Genomic DNA, 21,741 nt, shown 5'->3' on the forward strand with positions numbered 1-21,741 from the left:
GCCATAATATTGACCGTGGGCAATAAGTCACACTCTCTCAGCCTCCTCAGGGGAAGGCAACGGGAAACCTCCTCTGAACAAACCTTGCCAAGAAAACCCCGCTGTAGCCAAGGGTCCGTTAGGGGAATTTTATTATGTTGTTATTAGTCCCAAATATTGCAAGAGGGGGCTGACTACAAGAGCCCACCAAGATCGCCCTCCCGATATTTATACGGAGTAGACCAGGGGATCCCAATAAATAAAGCTGAGACGGATTGCAATAACTAGATGTCTAATTTATTGAAATAGGGGAAAAACACATGCGTTGCGCATACACTCACACAAACACTCAGGACTCAGGAAAATCAGGGTTGGAAAATAGGAACAGATTTCAGGCGTTACTAAGGGTGATGCTTACCAGAATGTAGATTCCCTCCGGGGAGCGAATGGAGTGGTGGTGGACAGTGAGACAGTCTGCTCCGCAACCTGGGTTTGAGCAGAGATGCCGGCTACCAGAACAGAGGTCTGACTGACGTGGAGTAAGTAGACCTTGCAAATGGCGCGCTGAGCAGCCAAAGTTGGGACCTTTTAAGGGCGAAATCTCGCCTGAGGGCAGAGAGTTTTGGTGATTGGAACAAAGGAGTTTAATTGCTTTCTTTCACCTGGATGTCTGGATCTGATAATATCAATGACTTAAGTTGTTCGGACAACAGACTTGAGGAGGGGGTGATAGCTTCAGGAAAGGCAAACATTTTACTCCTTCTGACTCAAGATAATCCCTTCATGCGACTTCCCAGACCTTCTAAGATGTAAATGGGGCTTCTCCCCTCAGGGGAGGTGCACCTGTCCTCTCGCTTTGCCAGTAATGGAGGACAGGCTTGGAGTCTGGCCAGGGGTCATCCAAGGGTTATCATTGATTCCAAAATTTATATGAAGCAGCATGGGTAACACCGCGACAGGTTCGCCTTTGGCTTGTCATAAGCCGGGAACGACATGAAGGCACACAAATGGCTTTTGCGTCTGCACAAATTTCCCAGCAGGGTCCCCGTGAAGAGCATCCACAGAGTTTCAGGAGTGAGTGGATACTGAGCAGCCACCAAGCACAAAATCAGAGCCAAGCCTAAGCTCTAATAGAGCTCTCACTCCTGTCTGTTTTGGGTGGAGCAAACACGGGTACAAAGGTCTTTCGTGCAAAAAGCTGTTTGCTTTCTTGATGGTTATTGCTGCTGGATTGGAGAGAGATCATACACTGGGAAATGTCTGCTAAATGTTCCATAAAACTCTATAGAGTGAGCAGGTTTGACATTCCCTGTGATGCGGGTGAGGTAAGAAGGGTGGGTTGAATTCATCAGGCCCATTTTTCTAAAGGACTGGTTATATTCGTTTTACTCAATGTCAAGTTTCTCTCTCTCCTGACATTATTAATAGACTTTCTCACAAGCAATTTCCTTTTTACATTGATAGTTTTGGAAGCTGCAGTTTGGATAATGGTCACCATCTCCACCGGCCACCATTCAGTGCCAGAACCATCTCCAGGTCTACCTCAGTTAACAAAGTGGATGTGTTCCTGGGTATTCTTCCTTTAACAGAACCATTGGTACCAGAAGCAGAAATAACGTGTGTGTGTGTGTGTATAAATAAAATTAATATGGAAGGATTAGGGATAGATTCCTGCACCATCAAAAAAAGAAGGTCAATTCAATAGATTAGACATTTGGTTGTCTTTAAAATTGAGTCTAGATGATGAGGGAATTGAAATAGACTCCCTATATCTTGGATCAATCATTGATCAGAACAGAGATTGCAGTCAAGAAATCAGAAGGAGGGGAAGGCAGCTATGAAAGAACTGGACAAGATCATAAAGTTCAAAGCTAGAACACTAAAGCGAGGATAGTCCAAGCCATTGTATTCCCCATCAACATGTACAGAAGAAAGCAGATAGGAAGAAAATCAACTCATTTGAGATGTGGTGCTGGAGAAGAGCACTGAGGATACATGGATGGCCAAAAAGACAAACAAATGGGTCCTAGAACAGATCAAGCCTGAGCTTTCCCTGCAAGCCAAGATGACTAAACTGAGGCTGTTGTACTTTGGCCATATCGTGAAAAGAAAATACAATAATGCTTAGAAAGGTGGAAAGTAGGAAGAGAGGAAGAGGGTTGAGGACAGGGGGCCCTGGAGACATCTCATTCACAAGGTCACCATGAGCCAAAGCCAACTCATAGGCAATTAAGAACAACATTTGACAACCTTTACTCACATAACAAGCAAACCACCTATATTATCATAAGAAGATTCAGTAAAATATGGGTGAAAGGCAGAAATCAAACCCTGGGATATTGTGATTTGTAGCAAATGTAAAACCTTATTTTGTGTCAGCCCATGCTTTCCATGTTTACAATCTGTGTCTGATACTGGACACTCTTTCCTATCTATAATTGTCCCTCAGGTTACACAAACCATGACTCCATTTCTAAAGCAGAGATGGTGAAGTCCTGAATGTTGTTAGGTTATGAGCCTCATCGCTCATCATCACAGCCAGTTTTGACGGCCAGATGTGTTCTACTAAGAGTCTGAATATTGATTCTTCTGGTATGTGGGCTGCACCATGAAGGGGAACCTCAGAAATCAACAATCCCCCCCCCCACTTTTCCCCCCCAACATTAAGATAGTGGCAATCAAAAATGATTTGTGATTATTGTATAGATTGTGGCAGAGTAAGGCCATAAACCAGACCTTTGGAAAAGTGGCTGAAGGTGGCTTTATGGAGATTTGCAGTGTAGGACATTTGTAATAAGGTATGTAAAAATAAACTTCCAAAATATTAAAAGAAGCAGAAAATCAACTATACAGACTGACAAATATTAAGACATTTAGGACTGGAGCATGGCTTCTGGTCTCTTAAGATGCGTGTGTCATTTAAACAGCATACCTCCAAAGTGACCCTAAGCAGCTTTATTTTGGCCTCTCTGTATGGGCTCTTACTTGGAAACAAGTTCCTCTGAACTCAATGAGGCTGGCATACCTCTCAGCCAAATGTACAGGATTGCACTGTAAATAAATTACACATGTGATTTATTTTCCACAAAGCAATACATTTTTATTAATAAGGTAACAGCATATTACACTTACAACAGGATTCAATCATTCCTTATCATGTCAATAAAGCTCTGGATTTATTTTTCTTTATATTAGATCTTCTTTTTACCCATTAGAAAAAAGCCCAAAGATGTACAGAGGAACAAACAGATAGCAATCACCTCTAATTCTTCATCAACAGAACTACTATAATTAAATATAGATTTGTCTCTTTAAATCATTCCACTGATCTTTTTTTTAATAAAGTGCATCGCATGACCATTTAAATTACACAAGGCAACAAACGAGAGATGATTTGTGTTTCACATTTGGAAAGAAGCTACTCCTCTTGCACTTTATATGTTTGGCTTTCACATGCAGAGTTGGGAGGGGGAGGATTCCAGCATCTCTCAAAATGAGCAGCTTTGATTCAAATGTCATTGTTCTTAAAATGTCTAAAATCCAATTTACATTTTACAACAGAACATTGTCAACCTATATTAAATAGCTATTTACACATTCAATTAAGCCACAGAATCTGGGGCGAATTGTTCAGCATTGGCATTGTTAATGCATTTAATATATGGGCAAGGTTTAAAAACCCTCACCACAATTCTTTGGAAAAATATAATGGCCTGTTTTATTCTCTTAATGGCTACAGGGATTTATTTAGAGGGTACTTCCAGATGGAGGGCTTGGACAAATCTGACAGGCAGTTTGGAAAAGTTATTCTTTTGAACTATATCTCTTTTGGCCAATGACCATGGGACATACTAGGAGTTGCCCATAGCGGTAATTTATCCAAGTTCTGCCCATAGGGAACTTTGAGAGACAGGCAGGATGCTTCCAGATGGAGGGCTCCTAATGCTAGCAGTCAAAAAGCATTGGGAAGCTACTGGATCTCCTGTACAAAGCTGTGAATCAAATCAGATGTCAACTAGAAGCACCCCTAGAGTCAGTTCCAACCTCTTGGCTGACGGCAGATGACCAAAAGATAAAATAAAATTACACACACACACCAGCAAAGGAAGCAAAGGAAAAAAACACAAATGAACTGATGAAAGACATTCATTAAACTAAAGGGGTGTTTTCATACTGCCTTTAACAAACTAGACACAACTCACCAATAAGTTTGAGTTGCTGGCTAGAATCATTATTTTAAAGTATGCAGTGGTTGGAAGCATGGTTGGTTCCACTCCCTTATGAAAGAATACTCTGCATGATGGATTTAGATATCAGGCCCCAATGATGGCTCCCCATCCCATTAGATTTAGGGATTAATTCTTGGGATGGGACACACACAGGATCTAAACCTCACATTCACATCTGTGTCACAGGGAGAGATACAAGTCAGTGACAGAGCACATGCTTTGCATGAAGAAGGTCCCAGGTTCAATCCCTAGAGCTATGAATGGATCTTGCCTGAATCGCTGGATAGCTGCTGCCAACCAGTGCTGACAGTATTGGGGTAGAGGAACCAATTGTTCTGAAAAAGTGCTACAAGAACTCTTTGCAGACTGATATCTTCCTATGATAGGCCCTTAAAAAATTCATATAACCTCCTCTCCCTCCCTCTTGTATATGCACTTCCAGATTTTTCTTCAGTAGCTGAAGTTGCATCGCTTCGAGAAGTAGGCTTATCTTACAAGCATGTGTCAAGAGCCATGTGGCAAATGGATGCTTTCCTTTCTTCGCTGCTAGGATGCAAATGTTTGCCCTTTAATTGTGTTCTGTCCAAGAAAAGGGAGACAGTTGTACTTTGGGGGAAGAGAGAGGCACCTGCATGCATTGCTCCCAGACATGTATACCACAGAGACTTACTCCATGTGGGTGGGCTGCAGAAGGTACAAAAGGAAGTTAATTTGGATCTCTTCAAGCCTAGTAATTTAGACCAATTTTAGACTAAAATTATCTACTCATAATTTGGGGGAGAAAAATCACTGCATTGGAGCAAGCCCAAGGCACTTTTACACAAGAATTACCTCTTCCTATATTACCCTACTGACACCTAGCGAACAAAAGGAAGATTTTACTCTAAGGAGAAAGCTCCCACTTCCACCTTGATCAGTTCATATATGCAAATACTTACTGACACAATCCCACAGAACTGCTAAATATAGTCAACAGAGGCTTTGTGTATCCTTAGAATTATCCCATAAGACAGTTTAGGTGCTCACCTGTAGCTGTACATGATGTGCAAACTGCAGCTGTCACAATCATTTTAGAGAGAGAGTGTGTGTGTGTGTGTGTGTGTGAGAGAGAGAGAGAGAGAGAGAGATCGAGATCCTGCTGGTGAATGTACAGCATGTAGTTGAAATGAATGGCACACATTTTATGAGCAGGCTACCATCTATCTGAAGTGATATCGGCAGCAGAAATAATGCAGTTTGACACCACTTTGTTATGGAATTCTGGGATTTGTAGTTTTGTGAGATATTTAGCCTTCTCTGTCAGAAAGCTCTGGTGCCACAACAAACTACAAATCCCAGGACTCCATTGCATGGAGCTATGGCAGTTAAAGCGGTGTCAAACTGCATTACTTCTGCAGTGTGGATGCAGCCATGAAGAGAAAGTCTAATTACAGCTGACAATTTATCTTTCTCATTTTGCATGCTTAAAAACTCTTTGTCATTCAAATGGCTCTCAACTCTTACAAGAATCAAATATTGGCCCAATGAAACCTATCTGTATTATTCAAGATTCTTTTGGACCAATATATGAGCAACTGCCTATTCCAAACTGCTTTAAAACTGATGATGAATTCCTTCCCTTCCCATCTTGTGACAGCTTGTGCTTAAGTTTTCCAGAGATCATCAAACTCACAGTAAACATCTTATGAGTGACAAAAATAAATTAGTTTCAGCCTCCCTGAGTATGACTAAGGACTGACTCAAACACTGCGGCCCTGAGCATGAACAGATCTGAAGATTACTTCTGCATGTTAGTTCTTTGGACAGTGACCTGTAGATGCCACTTTACACATGGCTTGGACTGCTGACAAATGGGTCTCTACATCACACTAAAGCAGGAGTGGGAAACTTGTGGTCCTCCAGACGCTGACCTGCAACTCCCAGAATCCCATACCATTCATTATGCTGGTTGGGCTTGATAGGAATTGAAGTCCAGAAACATCTGGAGGACCACAAGCTGATAAGTTCTGCTATGAAAGGACACCATTATCTTGAACAATTCAAACCCTTTAAATGGATTACAAACCAGCCCCATACCATACCACTGGGTTAACTGGAATCACCTCTTGATAACTGGTAGTGTTTGAAACTGATTGAGGATAAATGTTACAAAGAGGGCATGTTCTGAGTGCATTTTCTTCTTTTGAAACCAATGCTGAAATCCTGGCAAGAGCTGGTTATTTAAGATTCTCCCAGAAGATCTTCACTGAGATGTACATGGTTAGTTCAATTATCCTCCTTCTATCTATTTAGTGCCAGCATGTGTTACGCACTGTGCACACTGGACAAATCACAATTCTTTTTTTTAAGCCAGAAAGATGGTATAGGCTACTTAATCCAGTAAACAGCTCTCTCCAATTCATTATCTGGCTAATAAATACCTTTAGTACTGAACAGCCTTGACAACTGCAGGATGGGTGGGTAGGTGGGAATGAGTACACATATTGCACAGAAAAGAACAATTATCTTTTTCTGCACATTACTGTCATGCTGGACTGAAAGCTCTCCACATGGTATTATGACATGACCCAGTAGTCCCATCAGCCCCAAACCCTCAATTCCATCTCTTCTAACTGGAAGCTCTTATCCAGTCATTATTTTTCTTAACCCACAGTACAGAAGTTTTAGTCGCTGGCTTGAAGGCTCAACACTGAAGAAAGCGACAAGCAGTGTCATTTTGGCAAAGCAGCAAGTGAGAAAGCGATTCAGTTTTGATTGATTGACAGGAGAGAAGGGATTAGCTTGCAGACTGCTGCTCAGCAGCAATGCAAAGGATGAGACTGTAGATGTACAAATGATGCAGTCCCTCTGGTAGTGTGGGCGGAGGGGAAAATGTTAAAACTCTCACTGACAGAATATACAAATCTTCACTTGGGTCAAAGCTCTCAGTTTGCCACCGGTGGGAAGCTGAGTTGACTCCATCCTTTACTTCGGCGTGTTTCATTCCCAAGACCATGTCACGAGATTTCATTGCCAAAGACTTCAAGAACCAGTGGAGTGAGCTGCATGCTGTGTTCAGGCAGGAAGGAGAGGCAGCGATATTGTTTGGAATGCTCCTCATTCAGGCTCCTCAGGTCTGCAAGTTTCTGGATCATCTTGGGGTAGAGCAGGCGATTTCCAGGAGGGGGGTGTCGGCAGAGAATGTATGTCTGCAGGATTTCTGAAAGATTGTCCTGGATGGACTCCACCAGAGCAGTGTCCAGAACACCAGGGCGATCTAGAAAACACAACACAAGAAACGCATGTAGTGACAAGAGTGAGCACAAAGGGGGAAATAAGGGGGGGGGGTCTATGCACACTGTAGTTGTTTGTTTTGTTTTCACTATCTATGCACTCATACAATCCCTCTTCTCTTACAGCACCACAAATTTAGTGCTTTTAAAAAAACAATTCTGGGAGAAAATGCTGAGCTTGCAAAACAACATTCACACATTCCCTGTGTGGATTTTAGGTTAGGAGCCACAAACTGTGACATGAGGCAGGATTGTCAAATACCAAGAACTGAGGATCACAAAATATGAAGCAGGAGAAGAAAGCAGCAATGTGACTTAAGGCAAGTGGGTACCATGCCGTGGATAGAGTAACTGATCTTTTTATTTTAAAAATTTCTGATCATATCGGAGGTGCAGGGTTAGGGCAACTCCCTGGGAGAAAGGTACTGCAAGACCTTTTGACAAGACAAATTGTGGGAAGGTTTAAAAATGTTGAGGTACAAAAGGTTTTACACCTGCCCCCCCCCCCCCACATTTGTGGGTTTGACTTTTGCAGATTTGATTATTTGTGGATTTGATTAATATGTTCTCTCTAGGAATCGGTAGGTTCGGCAATTTTTTGAAGCACAAGCTTTAATCCTCCCTCCCTCCTATTTTTCTTTTTCGGTATTTCTGTATTGCATCCTAACCCGCAAGGGCTCCTAATGCAATAAACAAATGAAAACAATTAGAACAGTATAAATAAATATAGTTTTAAAAATTATAATACTCTTTAAAAAAAAACAGTCCTGAAATGCAATTTTAAAAACAGAGCTGGCTGCAGCTTGGGCTGTGCCCTTGTGTAATTATGAGGGATGAAGCTCATGAGACCTTTTACTGTATTTAAACCCTTGTTTGCCTCTTATGGCTTGCAAAAAGTAGGAGTGAGTGCCTTCCTTGTACAGTTTATAGAGGGAATGGAGAGAGCCCACTGCCACCACCTTCTCTAGCTCTTTGCATTATCCTCCCGGCAAGGAAAGGTTCCTGGGTGCTGCTGCTCATCCACCATGATCTACTTCTCTCCTGATCCCTAACAACAATCACCTACAGATAAACAAGGGATATGTGATGCTGCTGGTGCACCTCCACATGGATTCTGCCAAGATAGCTTTCTTGTGTCTGCTTCATGGAAAAGAGCCACTCTCTGAATGAGGTTTGGCTTCAGCCTGCTTCTCCTCATAATTGTGTGTACAAGGGAAGAAATTAGAAGGAAAGTGGAAGTAGTTAACTCCAATGTAACTGTATGGTAGGTTCCTGTGATCAGTAACCAAATGATCTGGAGTCTGAATAAGCATATCAACAATGTAAAAAAAACCACAGAGTCCTTTGAGACCAGAATAGCTACACAATACCTGTTTTACTGGCAGCACTATCTGGATGCACACTAAGACCTCATGTTCTCTGTTTCTTGCTAGTGTGAAAGCAACAGCTTTGCCCTGCATTGCTGAAGGAATTGTGGGGAAATGAAATCTTTTACAGATTTTGTCAAATGGGAAATGGCTTTTGGTTTTCTTATATTTTTGTAATTGTGATAACTGAATGTGTGCAGCTATGGAGAAAGAGATGCTTTCAAGAGTTTTACACCCAACAGTGAAAAGAGAGTTCTGTGTTATTTCCAGTATAGAACCTGTCCCTATGTTGGAAAAGTATTATGCACAAAATGGCTTGTAGATGCCCTCAGCCACTGAAGGGCAGCCAACTAAAATGCAGCCCAAGAGACCAATGTTTCTCTTACCTGGAGAAAGGATGCAGATGGCCATCAAGAGCACATGCTCCTCTTCATGCAGGTTCAGTTTCTTCAGGCCAATCTGAAACTTCACAAGGGGCTCAAGTAAGTCTAGACTATGACCAGCTGAAACAGAAACAAAGCAACCTTTTAAAGAAGCAATGTATTTTTGCAAGCTAGTCTGAAACAGAGCAAGAAGCAAAATTAAGCTAAACGAGAAATCAATGGATCCATCAACTACACAACAACATTAATTCTCCCAAAAGATCTTTAGAATCTATGAGTGCACTATTTCTGTCCATATATATATATATATATATATATATAAAGTTATAATACTATTTTTTTAAAAACTCTCTAAAAAGAATCTTAAAATGCAGTTTTACAAACACAGCAATTTTAATCATTAAAGGTCCCTTTGAATATTACTGTTTAGGTGCCTTCTAAAATCTCAAAAGATTCCCTTTCGTAAGGAGTTCCACAGTTCGGTTGTTACAGAGAAATCCCTTTTACGTGAACATACTAACCTAACTTCACAAAGTGTTGGGACATGCAACAGGACTTCCACTGAGGACCTCAAATTTCAGGCAGGCTCATATGTGAGGAGGTGATCTTTCAGATATTCTGACCATAAGCTGTTTAGGGCTTTGTAAGTTAAAATCAGAAATCTGAATTTTGCTCAGAAGCACAATGGAAGCCATTGCAGTGTTAGAGGCCAGCGTTATCTGGGTCTCTAAAATGCACAACCCATCACAGTAGTCTAATGTAAACAGAATACACAAAGAAACAGATACAAAGTAAAAACAGTTAAATCCTATTAAAAGTGAAAGGGACTTTGGCACATTAGGTTTTTTAAAGGATCAATTTATTATTATTGATTTTTCAGATTCTCGTCTTCTCCATATTGGTTTGTAATGACTTTTTGTTTCCTGTGGTTGGAAAGCAGAGATGGTGAAATTATTGTCTGAGCAGAGGTCCGGCTTCCAATTTAGCACATCTCAGAAAAGACCATCTTTATGAACTATGTATAGCCTCTTATGACATTCACACCTGAAAGCACCATACCTTGTGTGACATCGCTAATCTTGTATTTGAAGTCATTGCTGCCACAGGTCCAGGACATATCCTCCAGTGAAAACGACTGATTTGAACGGAGCATAATTACTTCAATGGCACTGGATTTCAACAGAGCAATCTGGTCTTCTGCTGTTAGGTCTCTACATTGGGGAAGGGGGAAATTGTTTCTGAATCCTCAGATCATCCATCATTACAATATTTCACATGGCAAAGCTTACAACTCATGACTATTTGATTCCCCTCAGCTTAACACTAACACTATCAAGGAGCTCCCTTGGTGAATAATTTTATATTTCACTGTTCACACATGCCTCTACATTCATATATTTAGCTATCACATACTGGCCTTATGTACTTAACTCTCTGTAGGGCAGTCTCCAATAAGCTCACTGCAATAGCAATGAATTGATATATATGCACACACTTGTTTCTATAATGCATTGACCACACACAGAATTTTTAGGGACAATTCAAGTACAACACTTTCAGAGTAGGTAAGTCTACACATTATAGTGTGAGTTACTGAGTGCTCAGTGATCTATGTACAGTCAACAAGCTTCAGCTTTGAATCCTATTATCATCTCAAGACCCTTCTCCTTCAAATTAGAATCCCAAAGAGTGAGTGCCATTGGGTAGATATGGACAGCTTAAGTTCAAACTCTTTCTGAAAACTCTATGTGTACACATGGGGATGCTTTGATTGTGATTTCCTGCATGGCAGGGGGTTGGACTGGATGGCCCTTGTGCTCTCTTCCAACTCTATGATTCTATGATTCTACACACACACACACACACACACACACACACACCCAAATGAGAGTTGGGCAAAACCTTATTCAAATTAGCCCTGCAGCTGAATTATATGACATTCCATTAATGCTCAATTTTTGATGGGATTTGTTAAATACACCATGCCAATGGATGAACTGGGCAACTGGCACAGATAGTAAATACATTACTGTTTTGGCTTACAGTCTGATTGTAGGATTTGTTCCAGATTACCTTGGGCAATGCAAGAGGCTATTTCTCCTCATTTTGTAAAATCTGAATAATTGTGACCTACTGCACAGGACTCCTGTCAGGATAAATACAATGCAGCCATATAATTTCTTAGGCTAAATGTTTCTATTTAAAATAATTAGTGATGATTAGACTGCTTGTCCTGGGTGGATCTTCAGTGGATAGCATGAGGCAGCAGACTGTATATACTTGAACAGAATGGTTTTCAAAGGGTGGGGAATGTATTTGGAAAGTGTATAAGGTGCTTGGAAAGGAGTGTCACCTTCCAGGGAATTTTGTATCAGACTGGATCACAGACACCAGAGACTTGTGCAGGTAGGTCACCTTTACCTTCTGGAGCAAGACATAACTTGAGGATATCCTTCAGTCTGCAGTTATAGCAATTATGGTGTTATATTCCATTTTAGTGACTGAGCATGGTGTAGTGGTTAGAGCATTGGACTATGATTGGAGACCAGGGTCTGATTCCTGTCTTGGCCATGTAAACCCACTGGGAGACCTTGGGCAAGTCACACTCTCTCAGCCTCAGGGTATGGCAATAGCCAACCCTCTCTGAAGAAACTTGCCAAGAAAAGCCCATGATAGGATTACCATAGGGTCAACATAAGTTAGAACTGACTTGAATGTACACCACCACAACAATTCTACTTTAATGGCCATGGCAACATCCTACAGAACAGTGGTCCCCAAATTGTGCCCTTTAAGAGATTTTGGACTTCAGCTCCCAGAAGCTTTAGCCATATTGGCCAATAGTCTGGGATTCTGGGAGATGGAGTCCAAAATCCCTTAAAGAGAACAGTTTGAGGACCACTGCTATAGAATCTTGAGATCTTCAGTTCAGGGAGGAGTATTTAGATTTCTCCTGAGAGCTCTAGTACTGAAAACCAAATTAAAACCCCAGGATTCCACAGGATGCAGCCATGACAGTTAAAGTGAAATCGTTACACTATATTTGTGAAGCATGAAAAAGGCCCCAGCTGTAAGTCAAAAGGCAACAAGGGCACATACAACCTAGCATGAAGTCTTCTTGGGAGGTAAGTAGTCTGATATAATTCTGGTTTAAATAAACAGCAACAATAAACACACACAGTTACTGAAACCAAATCCATTCTTACTTGAACCCTGGAATCATTTTTGCAAATCCAATCACTTTCTGGATGCTGTAGCTAACAAGGTCAGCCAGGTGAGGCAGCATGGAAAGGTGTGAGAAGTCAATGGACATGGATGCACTTTCATCACTGTCATCGCTTAGTTCCAGATTAGAGAACATCTTAGGTTCTACAAGGGAGGGAGAGGAAAACACACAATTTAGACTTACTTAAGTGTTTAGAGCGTAACTTGCTTACGTTCTGTAAATATTAGTTAAAACCGAAATGGAAAAAAAGCCTGTTCAAAAGGGACATAAAATGTTTTTTTCTGAAAGAGGCTTAATGTTCGCTACAGACTGCAATATGGCTTCTTAAATCTTTCTGGCCATTAATATTAATTAGTCTAGCATTTACATATTTAAAATTATTTTATGTTCTGTTGTAGCTTGGCCCCATGGTTGAAGACTGATTTATATTGGTCCTCTGTCATCACAGACTACTACAAGGAAGTGCACAGGTCTGTGGAAACACAAGACTGCTAAGTGATAGTAGTTCTGCTATTTCTTCTTCATTACAAGGTCCAGAAAAATCAGATCAACCAGGAGCCATCAAGATAAAGCAATCCAGGAAGAGACAATGAGCTAGGAGTGGCTCAGCAAATCTGATGAAAACCATATTTATTGAAGAGAGCAAGAGGCTATAAAGCCCTATATGGCTAAGCCCACATTATTTGAAGAATTGTATCTCCCCATAGAAACCTGCCAGAACAATAAAATATTCAGTGGAAAGCTTTTTCTTGATCCTGCAACCATCACAGGCTCACTTGGTGAGGACATGAGAGAGAGCATTCTCAGTGGCTACTCCCACCTTCTGGAACTCCATTCTGCGGCAGCCTAGGCTGGTCCTCCCCACTTTCTTTTTGTTGGCAAGCTAAAATGTTTTCATTCAACCAGGCTTTCAATATATAATCATGTCAGGGTGGCTTTAATATGGGGTGTGCATTTTGTTTGTTTGTTTGTTATGTTTTTACCTTTTGCACATTTTAATGCATTTTTATCCCGTTTTTACTTAGATGATTTTAAATGTTTTAAAATTTTTACTGTAAAGTTTTTGAAATGTTTTTGTCTGTGAGCTGCCTTAGGTCCCTTTCTGGGAAAAAAGCAGCAATGCAATTGAAATAAGTAAATAAATAAACAAATAAACAAACAAACAAATAAAATGCTAAAACTGCCAGCTTTGAAACACCAATTTGGCTACTGTTCATATTCCCATAGAGTTTCAAAAAACGCAAACCAAACCAAAAAACCCCAAACAAGCTGCAGACATAAATGTTATTTGGCACCCTATATGTCACCTGGGGAGGAGCTGAAGGTATCTAAGGAGTCTTCTGAAGAGGAGAAACCTTGTGTCATAATAGAGGAAGATCTACTTGTAATTCTTCTACCTCTGACTGGAGGCTGAAACAAAAAGGACAGAAAGGGCATTTCAACTATCTGGTTTATTTTCCCCAGGACATCTGTATTTCCTGCTCCCAAGTTTTGCTTATTGCAAAGGAGTGTGCATTCATGGGAACATCTTGCTGAGAAGCAAAGAATGGTCTGAGATAGATCAAGAACACCTGTAGCTTTTGCCTATCAGTGGAAATTGAGTCAGATTATTACAAAGTACTTTTGCAAATCTGTTTTCTCTTCTATTGCTTTACTTCTATTAGCTTTTGCCTAGTTTGTCTGCCCTGTAGGCTACTTCCTGGAACAATAAAATGCTCTCCCCAAAAGATTTCTTACATACTAATACTCTGTATAGAAATAACCAAATTAGAGCAGAGTATTCAAAATACTTCTGGCCCCAAGCATTTCAGATATCTGAAGTAGATATCTAGAAGGTACTAGAATTATTCTGAATATCTGTATTTGGATATATGTACAAAATTAGATATCTTGGAGATGGGACCAAATCTAAACACAACAGTCATTTATGTTTCAAATACACCTTACACACATAGCCTGAAGGTAATTTTATACTATATTTTAAATTTTGTGCATGAAATAAAGTTTGTGTACACTGAATCATCAGAAAGCAATCTCACTATTTCAGCCATCCATGAAAAAGAGTTTTGGTTTATGGAATACTTCAGATTTTGGAATTCCATAAAGAGAGACTCAAGGTATAGTAAAATACCAAAGAATCATTTAGGAAAAGACACAGAAAGTACATTATGAGCCAGAGCCACATAGGAAAAAAAGTATTTTAAGTTGTGAGGGCAATTTGCATATATTTATTTACTTATATTATTGACACATTTACTTAATTGGCACATTTGTGTTATTCTCTGCATGAGGCTAGGAGCTACATGGTGTTTTGAAGACTCTTATCCCACAGAGGAGATACTGGTGTGGCTCAGAATATGTGATCTGGCAGAGAGGAAGAGAGGCGTGGAGGAAGAGTATATAAAAAAAGGAGGATGAGGTTGAGTGTTTCAATTCTATGTTATCAGGCATGCAAAGTTCCTTTCCTTCCACTTCTGCTCTCCATACATCAAGGCCTTCTCCCTCATTCTGGTGTGCATCACTCAACCCCAAAGCTGAGCTCCACTTCCTCAACTGTTTCCCTTGTTGCTACAAGACAGGAAACACTTGTGGTTGCCTCAGCCACAAGTACTTTCTCCCCCTTACTACTCCTCTTTCCCCAGAACTGAGGAAGAACTGAGTGTCCCTGAGGAAGGTGCATCTAGCAGGTGGACACATGCAATGATCTAGAAGGCTGTCCATCTATTATGTACATCGTCCAGTGGAATCCATGACTTCAGAGTTGCACTTTCAAAAGCAAGACAGAAGTTCTGTTGTCATGAGGCGTTAATTCTAGGTGTTTTTTTTTTAAAAGATACTTTGATACTTTGTTTCATTATGTGAATTCTAGACAAACTGCTATTAAGTTGTATTAATCCAATACACATGATGACATTGACTTGGTCTTCAGGAATTTCCTTACTGCTTAGTGAAATATAATAGTGGGCCTCTGGTATCTGCCTGGCTTTGGTTCCAGGGCTACCCATGGATACCAAAATCTGTGGATGCTTATTTTACAGTGTCATCGTAAAATGGTGTCCCTTATATAATATGGCAAAATCAAAGTTTGCTTTTTAGAATTTATATAGTTTTAAAAATATTTTAAAGCTGTTGATGGTTGAGTCTGTGGGTAAAAAATCCATGGATGTGGAGGATTAACTAGCTGAATTTCAATTCCAAAGGAAATTGGATTGGTTTCTCTCTAAGGAAATATTAAAATAGTTATTTTTACAGCAGACACATCGTAAGTCCAATGGCTTCACCTTGCAGCCTGCAAACTTCCTTTTTCTTCAAGTGAGGAGGAGAGTGACAATTGTGCCAGAACTGTTGCTTCAAAAAAAAAGCCACAGCATCAAAAAATAATAACTGCTTCAGTTCACTCAATTTACCAGCAGATGTCCCCCTACTCACAGTAGTATTGAGGTAGGAAGGAAAGCCGCTTACCCGGAACTGGCTGAAATCAGAGTAAGTGGGATCATAGGTTTTGCGGTGGGCTTCAAGAAGTGTATCAATGACTCGCTGTTGCTCCTCCAACAACTTGGGCTTTAAGCTCTCCTTAAGAGCTTCCTCCTCCTTTCTCTTCATTATCATCTCTCTTTTCCTCTGAACCTCTTCATCTGTTAGAATAACTGTTGATAAATGGAAAGATAGTAAAACAATTACAGTTAAGTTCAAACTGTTGGAATTAGCTAAAGGGTAAGACAACAGACAAAACACACAAGTACCAAAGGTTGTGAATTACATGACTACCATGGTAATTTTAATGGAAGACGAGAGAGCATGAACTGAATGAACAAAACAGCCCAATGTGTGAATTGCAAAATTAGGTGATGTTCACAGCTCACATCTGGCATTCATATAAATGCCATGTGATAAACACTGAAATAGATGTTTGCATGTCTTGATAGAGACATGAAGCCATTTTTTCCCTTTTAACTATAGACATCCCAATTAGGTCTAATGTAAATGACTGCAGCTCACTGATAATACCAAAACAGAAAGCCAATAGTATTTGTTTCTAGAACAACCTTGTATATCCCAGTGAAGCAGTCTTTTTCAGAATAACTGGAAGAATAGTGCAGTTTAATCATCTTCACCACCACTATCATCACCTAGAATGGCTGTGAATTTGCTATTGTCGCTAGTTTTGGGGCACCAGGCCTCTGACACACAACCTGCTTCTAAAGACAACACAGTACCTGAATGCCTTGTGGAAAATTCAAAAATGGCAGTCTGCAAATATCTCAGAGTCTGACAAATAAACAACTATACAATCGACTCTCACAGGCAAGCAATGTCATGGGACTGTGCCAGCAGAAGTATTCCCACAATGTTGCACAAAGAGGAGCTGCTACACAGATGTCTACACAGATGTATTGCATTATGAAGCTGCCAGGCATACTTTTGGCCAGTACAGAAAAACGCTGTGACCAGAACACTAAAACAAAATTGACATCAAACATAATGTATGACTAATATGGGTGAAGACCAAGCCAGAAAAATATGTGCAGAGACTGAGAAATGTTACTTTTTGAACTACATCTCCCAGAATCTCCCAGCCAGGAAAACCACTGCCCTCTGCAAGGTGTAGTCAAAAATAGAATGTTTCCTATTCTCCAAAAATATACATTAGTGCCTGAAATATGGACATGGTACACATACACAGTTTTTTGGCTTATGATGGATACAAGGCAGGGAAGCAACCATATCTGTTCTTTGGAGGAAGACTTCAAGGATGGCAAAATCTGGACCAAAACGCACAGTGACCACATCACATATTATTTACAGAAGGCTTTGCCTGTTGTTTCACAATATAACAAAGATTCTTAACCAACTCTGCTTTAAACGTACATGGGGTTCCAAGGAATTTCCTCAGGACATAGTGGTAATATGACCAGCAGGCATGTTAATCCATGATGCTATTGGGTAGTTACTTAATCTTACCAGACTGTCAGGGAAATCCCCCATGTCTGGAGTAGCACATGAACAAGTAAAAATGGAAGATAGGAAGCAAAAGGAGGAAGAATATCCTCAGATGTGCTAGAAACAGAAATTATACCTCAACATTTCTGTGATCAGTAGGAACCTTCTTGTGGAATAAGAATTCAAAATTCTAAATATACAGGCACCACGATTGTGCAAAAATGAACTATTTAGTTGGTTTCAGAGATTAGAAATGGTTATTTTGTACTACAGCTGTCAGAATCCCTGGGATAATGTATTCATTGGTCATGTTGGCTAGCGGATTTGTAGCATTCTAGTCTAAAACTAGCAATGTTTCCTAAGTCTGGTATGTTCTTAGAATCTGAACGACTGCACAGAAAATAAGCTCCTTCTACTCCAAGACACATTTGGCTGCATTCATTTCTCATTCTTGGTACTTCTGAGGAGTAACACTCAGATATTACTAAATGAAATACCCCAAATATGTGCAAAAGGATAGGCAATATTTATATCCAAGGAAAGTTGAAGACAAAAATGACAGCGTGGCAGGCATCCACATTGCAAATAATACTGGACTTGGAACCTTGGTAACTGGAATTCATATCTCAACTCCACCATTAGTAGCTTTGAGCAATCACTTTCTGTGCTGGGAAATGGGAAAAAAATGACCTATAACACAGATGTGAAGAATAATGAGATAAAGATTATAAAGCACCCTGCATGCTAAAAAATTTCAACAGGGTCACTGACGGTCACTCAGAAAACTTATGTGTAGGAGTAAATATAGGCAAATGGAGTTCTGCAGCCAGCCTCTTCCTATGCTAACTGCAAAACTCTTGGCATTTTATTTGAGGGGGCAAGTTGGTGAGAAAGACTATCAGGCTGGAATCCACACTGCTCCTGTGGCTAGCAAGAAAAGGCAGATTGCAACCCATAAACTGCTATAATGATGATTGTTTGGATTATCGGGCTGTTTCTAAGAAAGTTGTTGTAGAAATGACAGTGTCCTGGCTGGCCTGATTTTTTTTGTAAAGAACTGGGGATTTACCTCATGAGAATCAGTAACCAGGGGATCTCATGGTGGCTATTATTTCCTTTAGTATCACGAAATACCAGTTGCCTGAGGACATAAATGTGGGGGTGTTGTTATGCTCATGTCTTTGTAAGGGGTTACTAATTGACATTGGCTTGGCCGCTATGGGAACAGAATCCAGGACTAGTTATACCTCTGGTCTCATCCAGCTGGACTCTTGTCACATTCTTATGCCAGGAAGAGAGGCTTCTCATTCATTTTAAAAGACCTGCCAATACATTTGAAACTAAGATGTGGTTCCTGTTTTAACAACTGGGACCAAGCTTTTGAAATCAGGAAAGCGGAGATGAGTAGGATGGTGAGGGGAAGACCATTTTAAGCATTTAGGTTCAGCTGGCAGATGCCATTACAGGCCTCCTTTCTCCAAAATTAGCATATGCCTAGAAGGCATGTCATGGGAATATTGCTAAATCCCATTTTAAAATAGCTAAGGCTATTAGGAGTAGGAAAGAACAATACTTCATTTGACATAAAACTTATTTCTTCAACCCCATTCTTATACAATCTTGCCTGAGTTCTCCCCCCTGGATTTATTACACCCTGAAAAAAAGCCCAGTGAGACCAGCATACCTCATGAGCTGCTCCAAGCAGTATAATTCAAGAGAAAGGGCAGTATGTGAAAGGGCAAAAGTCTCATCTCCTTGTTTTAGAAAGCCTGGTTACATCTAAATTTATTTCACACAGAAGACTAAATGAGCAACTCATGTGCTGGTCAGCAGGCTGTTTACCAACGAGATAGAATTTCTGTTTCTCTGAATCAGAGATATTACTTATGGGAAACTTGCATAATATTGTCGTGTGCACACAGCAGTGTGTCTATACTAAATGAAACAGAAGCTGAGAAATCGGTGCCACACCCTATGTGCCTGTACATCCATAAAACGTTCAGTGTTCACAGACTCTCTCCCCCCATTAAATCCAAACATTAAACTTAAGCACTTAACTGCACATCTAGTAAAAAGTCTAGATCTGTCACACATTCAAACCATCTCCCTGACTTTAAAAAACAAAACAAAAACAGGTAAATGGCACAGAAGTGTCCAAAAGATAAGTAAATCTGTTCAGCATTTATAAAAACCTATGAGAAACTCATTGGTTAGATGATAACTTGTTTATCTTATTCATAAATCTAGATTTTGCAGCAACATACATCTAACTCTCTTCCAGTGCCAGCTTCTCCTCCGACCACACACAAATTCTACCTAATCTCTATTTTTCCTATCCCAGTTTATTTCCAAATTGAATCTAGAAACACTCCTGGACCTCACAGATATTTGCATTTCATTCTTCCTACCCCATTTTAATTTTGAAGGTAAAGAGTTTATCAGGGTTGCCTCCCAAGCAGAGCTTCATTTTTTAAAAAAAAGATTGCAGTTTTATGCATTCTGTTGTTCAAAAAAGTAACGTTTTTGAACTCTGATCCTAATGCAGCACCGGGGGAGCCATTTTTGATGCGCACCAGCCTTAAAATACCCATTTTTCCAACCTAAAATTCAACTTCACACTAAAATTCAAAGTTTAAAGGTCGGCTTAAGTTCAAAACTAGGGGATTTAAAAAGGCCCAGTGCAAGAAAAAAGCCCCAATGCAGATGAGGTTGTGTGTGTAGATGCTAAATTGACAGGGCTATTGTGGATGTGATTGCCTAATGCTGTAAAAAGAAAACATTTTCATAAATGCTTGAAATGTTAAGAAAAAACATATGTCTTTTAAGTCCTTGTTGATGTGTCACTTCTAATAGGTCTGTGTAAAATTATCCTTGGGAATTCTCTAATGATAGTTACTAACGATAAATATTTATTGAATAAACTATGGTTTTAGATTTATTATTCTCCGTTCTAGGCTTTGTAGGGTTTTGGAGCAGCAATGTAAGGGGAAGAAATCTTTAAGATCAGGGTGGCTAGGTCTGGAGGCCGCTTTTATGCCCAATAATTCTTTGGAGTCCAGCTGGGCTACTGAAAAATAAAACCAAGAACCCCCGACGTGGCTGGAAGGCCACTTCTCATTCTCAGAATAGGGTACTGTTTGATGTTAAACTGTATTGTACAGTGAGCCCTTGAATCTTTCCAAAAGGTACACTGTTGCACTGGGAGGCTTCCAGGAGCAGTAATGCATCCTCTTTTTCTTTGTCCAGATTTTGGGAGGGTTTAGAATTTTTTTTCACAGGGGGCCACAAACAGGCCAGGGCTACACTTTATCAACCACTGTTCACAAAACTTCACTATGCTGATCCCATTCAGTTTCAGCCATCTTCCCCCCACCCCACCCCCATTTCAAAGTGTTATGATACACTTTTTAGAGATGGGAAACTGAGACTGAGAAAAGGTGATTCATCCAAGGCCACCCAGTAGGTGTTAATCTGAAATTATAACCATAAAAGATATATTACTTTATATTCCATTCTAGTTTATAATGCCATTACTGAGATCTCAAGATATAAAAACTCTGATTAAGTTTGAGTTAAGTTCAAAGAGAGCAAGAAATCTATTTTTGGCACTGGAGGAAGTAGATGGAGGAGGGATGACAGTAAAATTGAAAGGTGTGTAGAATCCTTGCTTGCTCTACATGGTAACATACACAGAAAAGAAGCTGTATAGATAAAAGGCCTAAGATCTGAAAGAGAAAAAAGGCAAATGATGATGATGATGATGATGATGATGATGATGATGACAGAAGTTCCTCCACCTACTTGCAGTAATTTGTCTTAACCCCAATTCAATTTAACTACAACTTTATATATGACAAATCCTTCATGGGTTAAGTAGCTGCCCTGATACCTTGACTTGCCATTTCCTAAAAAGTCAAAAATGTCCAGGCAGCAGTAGTTCTGATCTCCAGTGCAGTCAATGTGGTTTATGTGTACATTAAGTTACCACTCAAAAAAAATCAACTAGATATTTATGGTTTTTATTTCTTTCTTTTTTTTAAAAAATGATGACATTTATTAACCTTTACAGTTCCCTTCTAAGTAAGGCAAAATGGAGAGCTCAGGGCAAGTTCTTAATCTGATGTGCAGATATTTGTAAATATACTTGATGTAAAAGGATGTGGTCACTCAGTAGTTAAGTCGCTGGAATACTGTGTCCTGTTCTGGGCACCACAATTTAAAAAGGATACTGAGACACTGGAGCGTGTTCAAAGGAGGGCGATTAAAATGGTGAAGGGTCTGGAAACCATGCCCTATGAGGAGTGCCTTAGGGAGCTGGGGATGTTTAGCCTGGAGAAGAAAAGG

General features: G+C 40.0%; 1 protein-coding gene across 2 annotated transcripts in view; it reads right to left on the reverse strand.

Annotated features, from left to right (window-relative positions):
* Positions 1-3,133: 3,133 nt before the first annotated feature.
* LOC149322691 (vitamin D3 receptor-like) overlaps positions 3,134-21,741 on the reverse strand; it is a 103,556-nt gene continuing 84,948 nt past the window's right edge. For both annotated transcript variants that reach the window (XM_089481646.1, XM_089481653.1), the window contains exons 6-11: positions 15,919-16,103; positions 13,764-13,866; positions 12,437-12,599; positions 10,290-10,441; positions 9,234-9,350; positions 3,134-7,464 (exon numbers count right to left, since the gene is read on the reverse strand). In XM_089481646.1, the coding sequence (XP_089337772.1) occupies positions 7,205-7,464; positions 9,234-9,350; positions 10,290-10,441; positions 12,437-12,599; positions 13,764-13,866; positions 15,919-16,103 (980 nt within the window). In that variant the 3' untranslated portion in view covers positions 3,134-7,204. The remainder of the gene's footprint in view (positions 7,465-9,233; positions 9,351-10,289; positions 10,442-12,436; positions 12,600-13,763; positions 13,867-15,918; positions 16,104-21,741) is intronic.

Source organism: Sceloporus occidentalis, unplaced genomic scaffold (genome assembly GCF_023333645.1).
Source record: "Sceloporus occidentalis isolate IW3139 unplaced genomic scaffold, rSceOcc1.0.p SCAF_1, whole genome shotgun sequence".
Taxonomy (NCBI): Eukaryota; Metazoa; Chordata; class Lepidosauria; order Squamata; family Phrynosomatidae; genus Sceloporus; species Sceloporus occidentalis.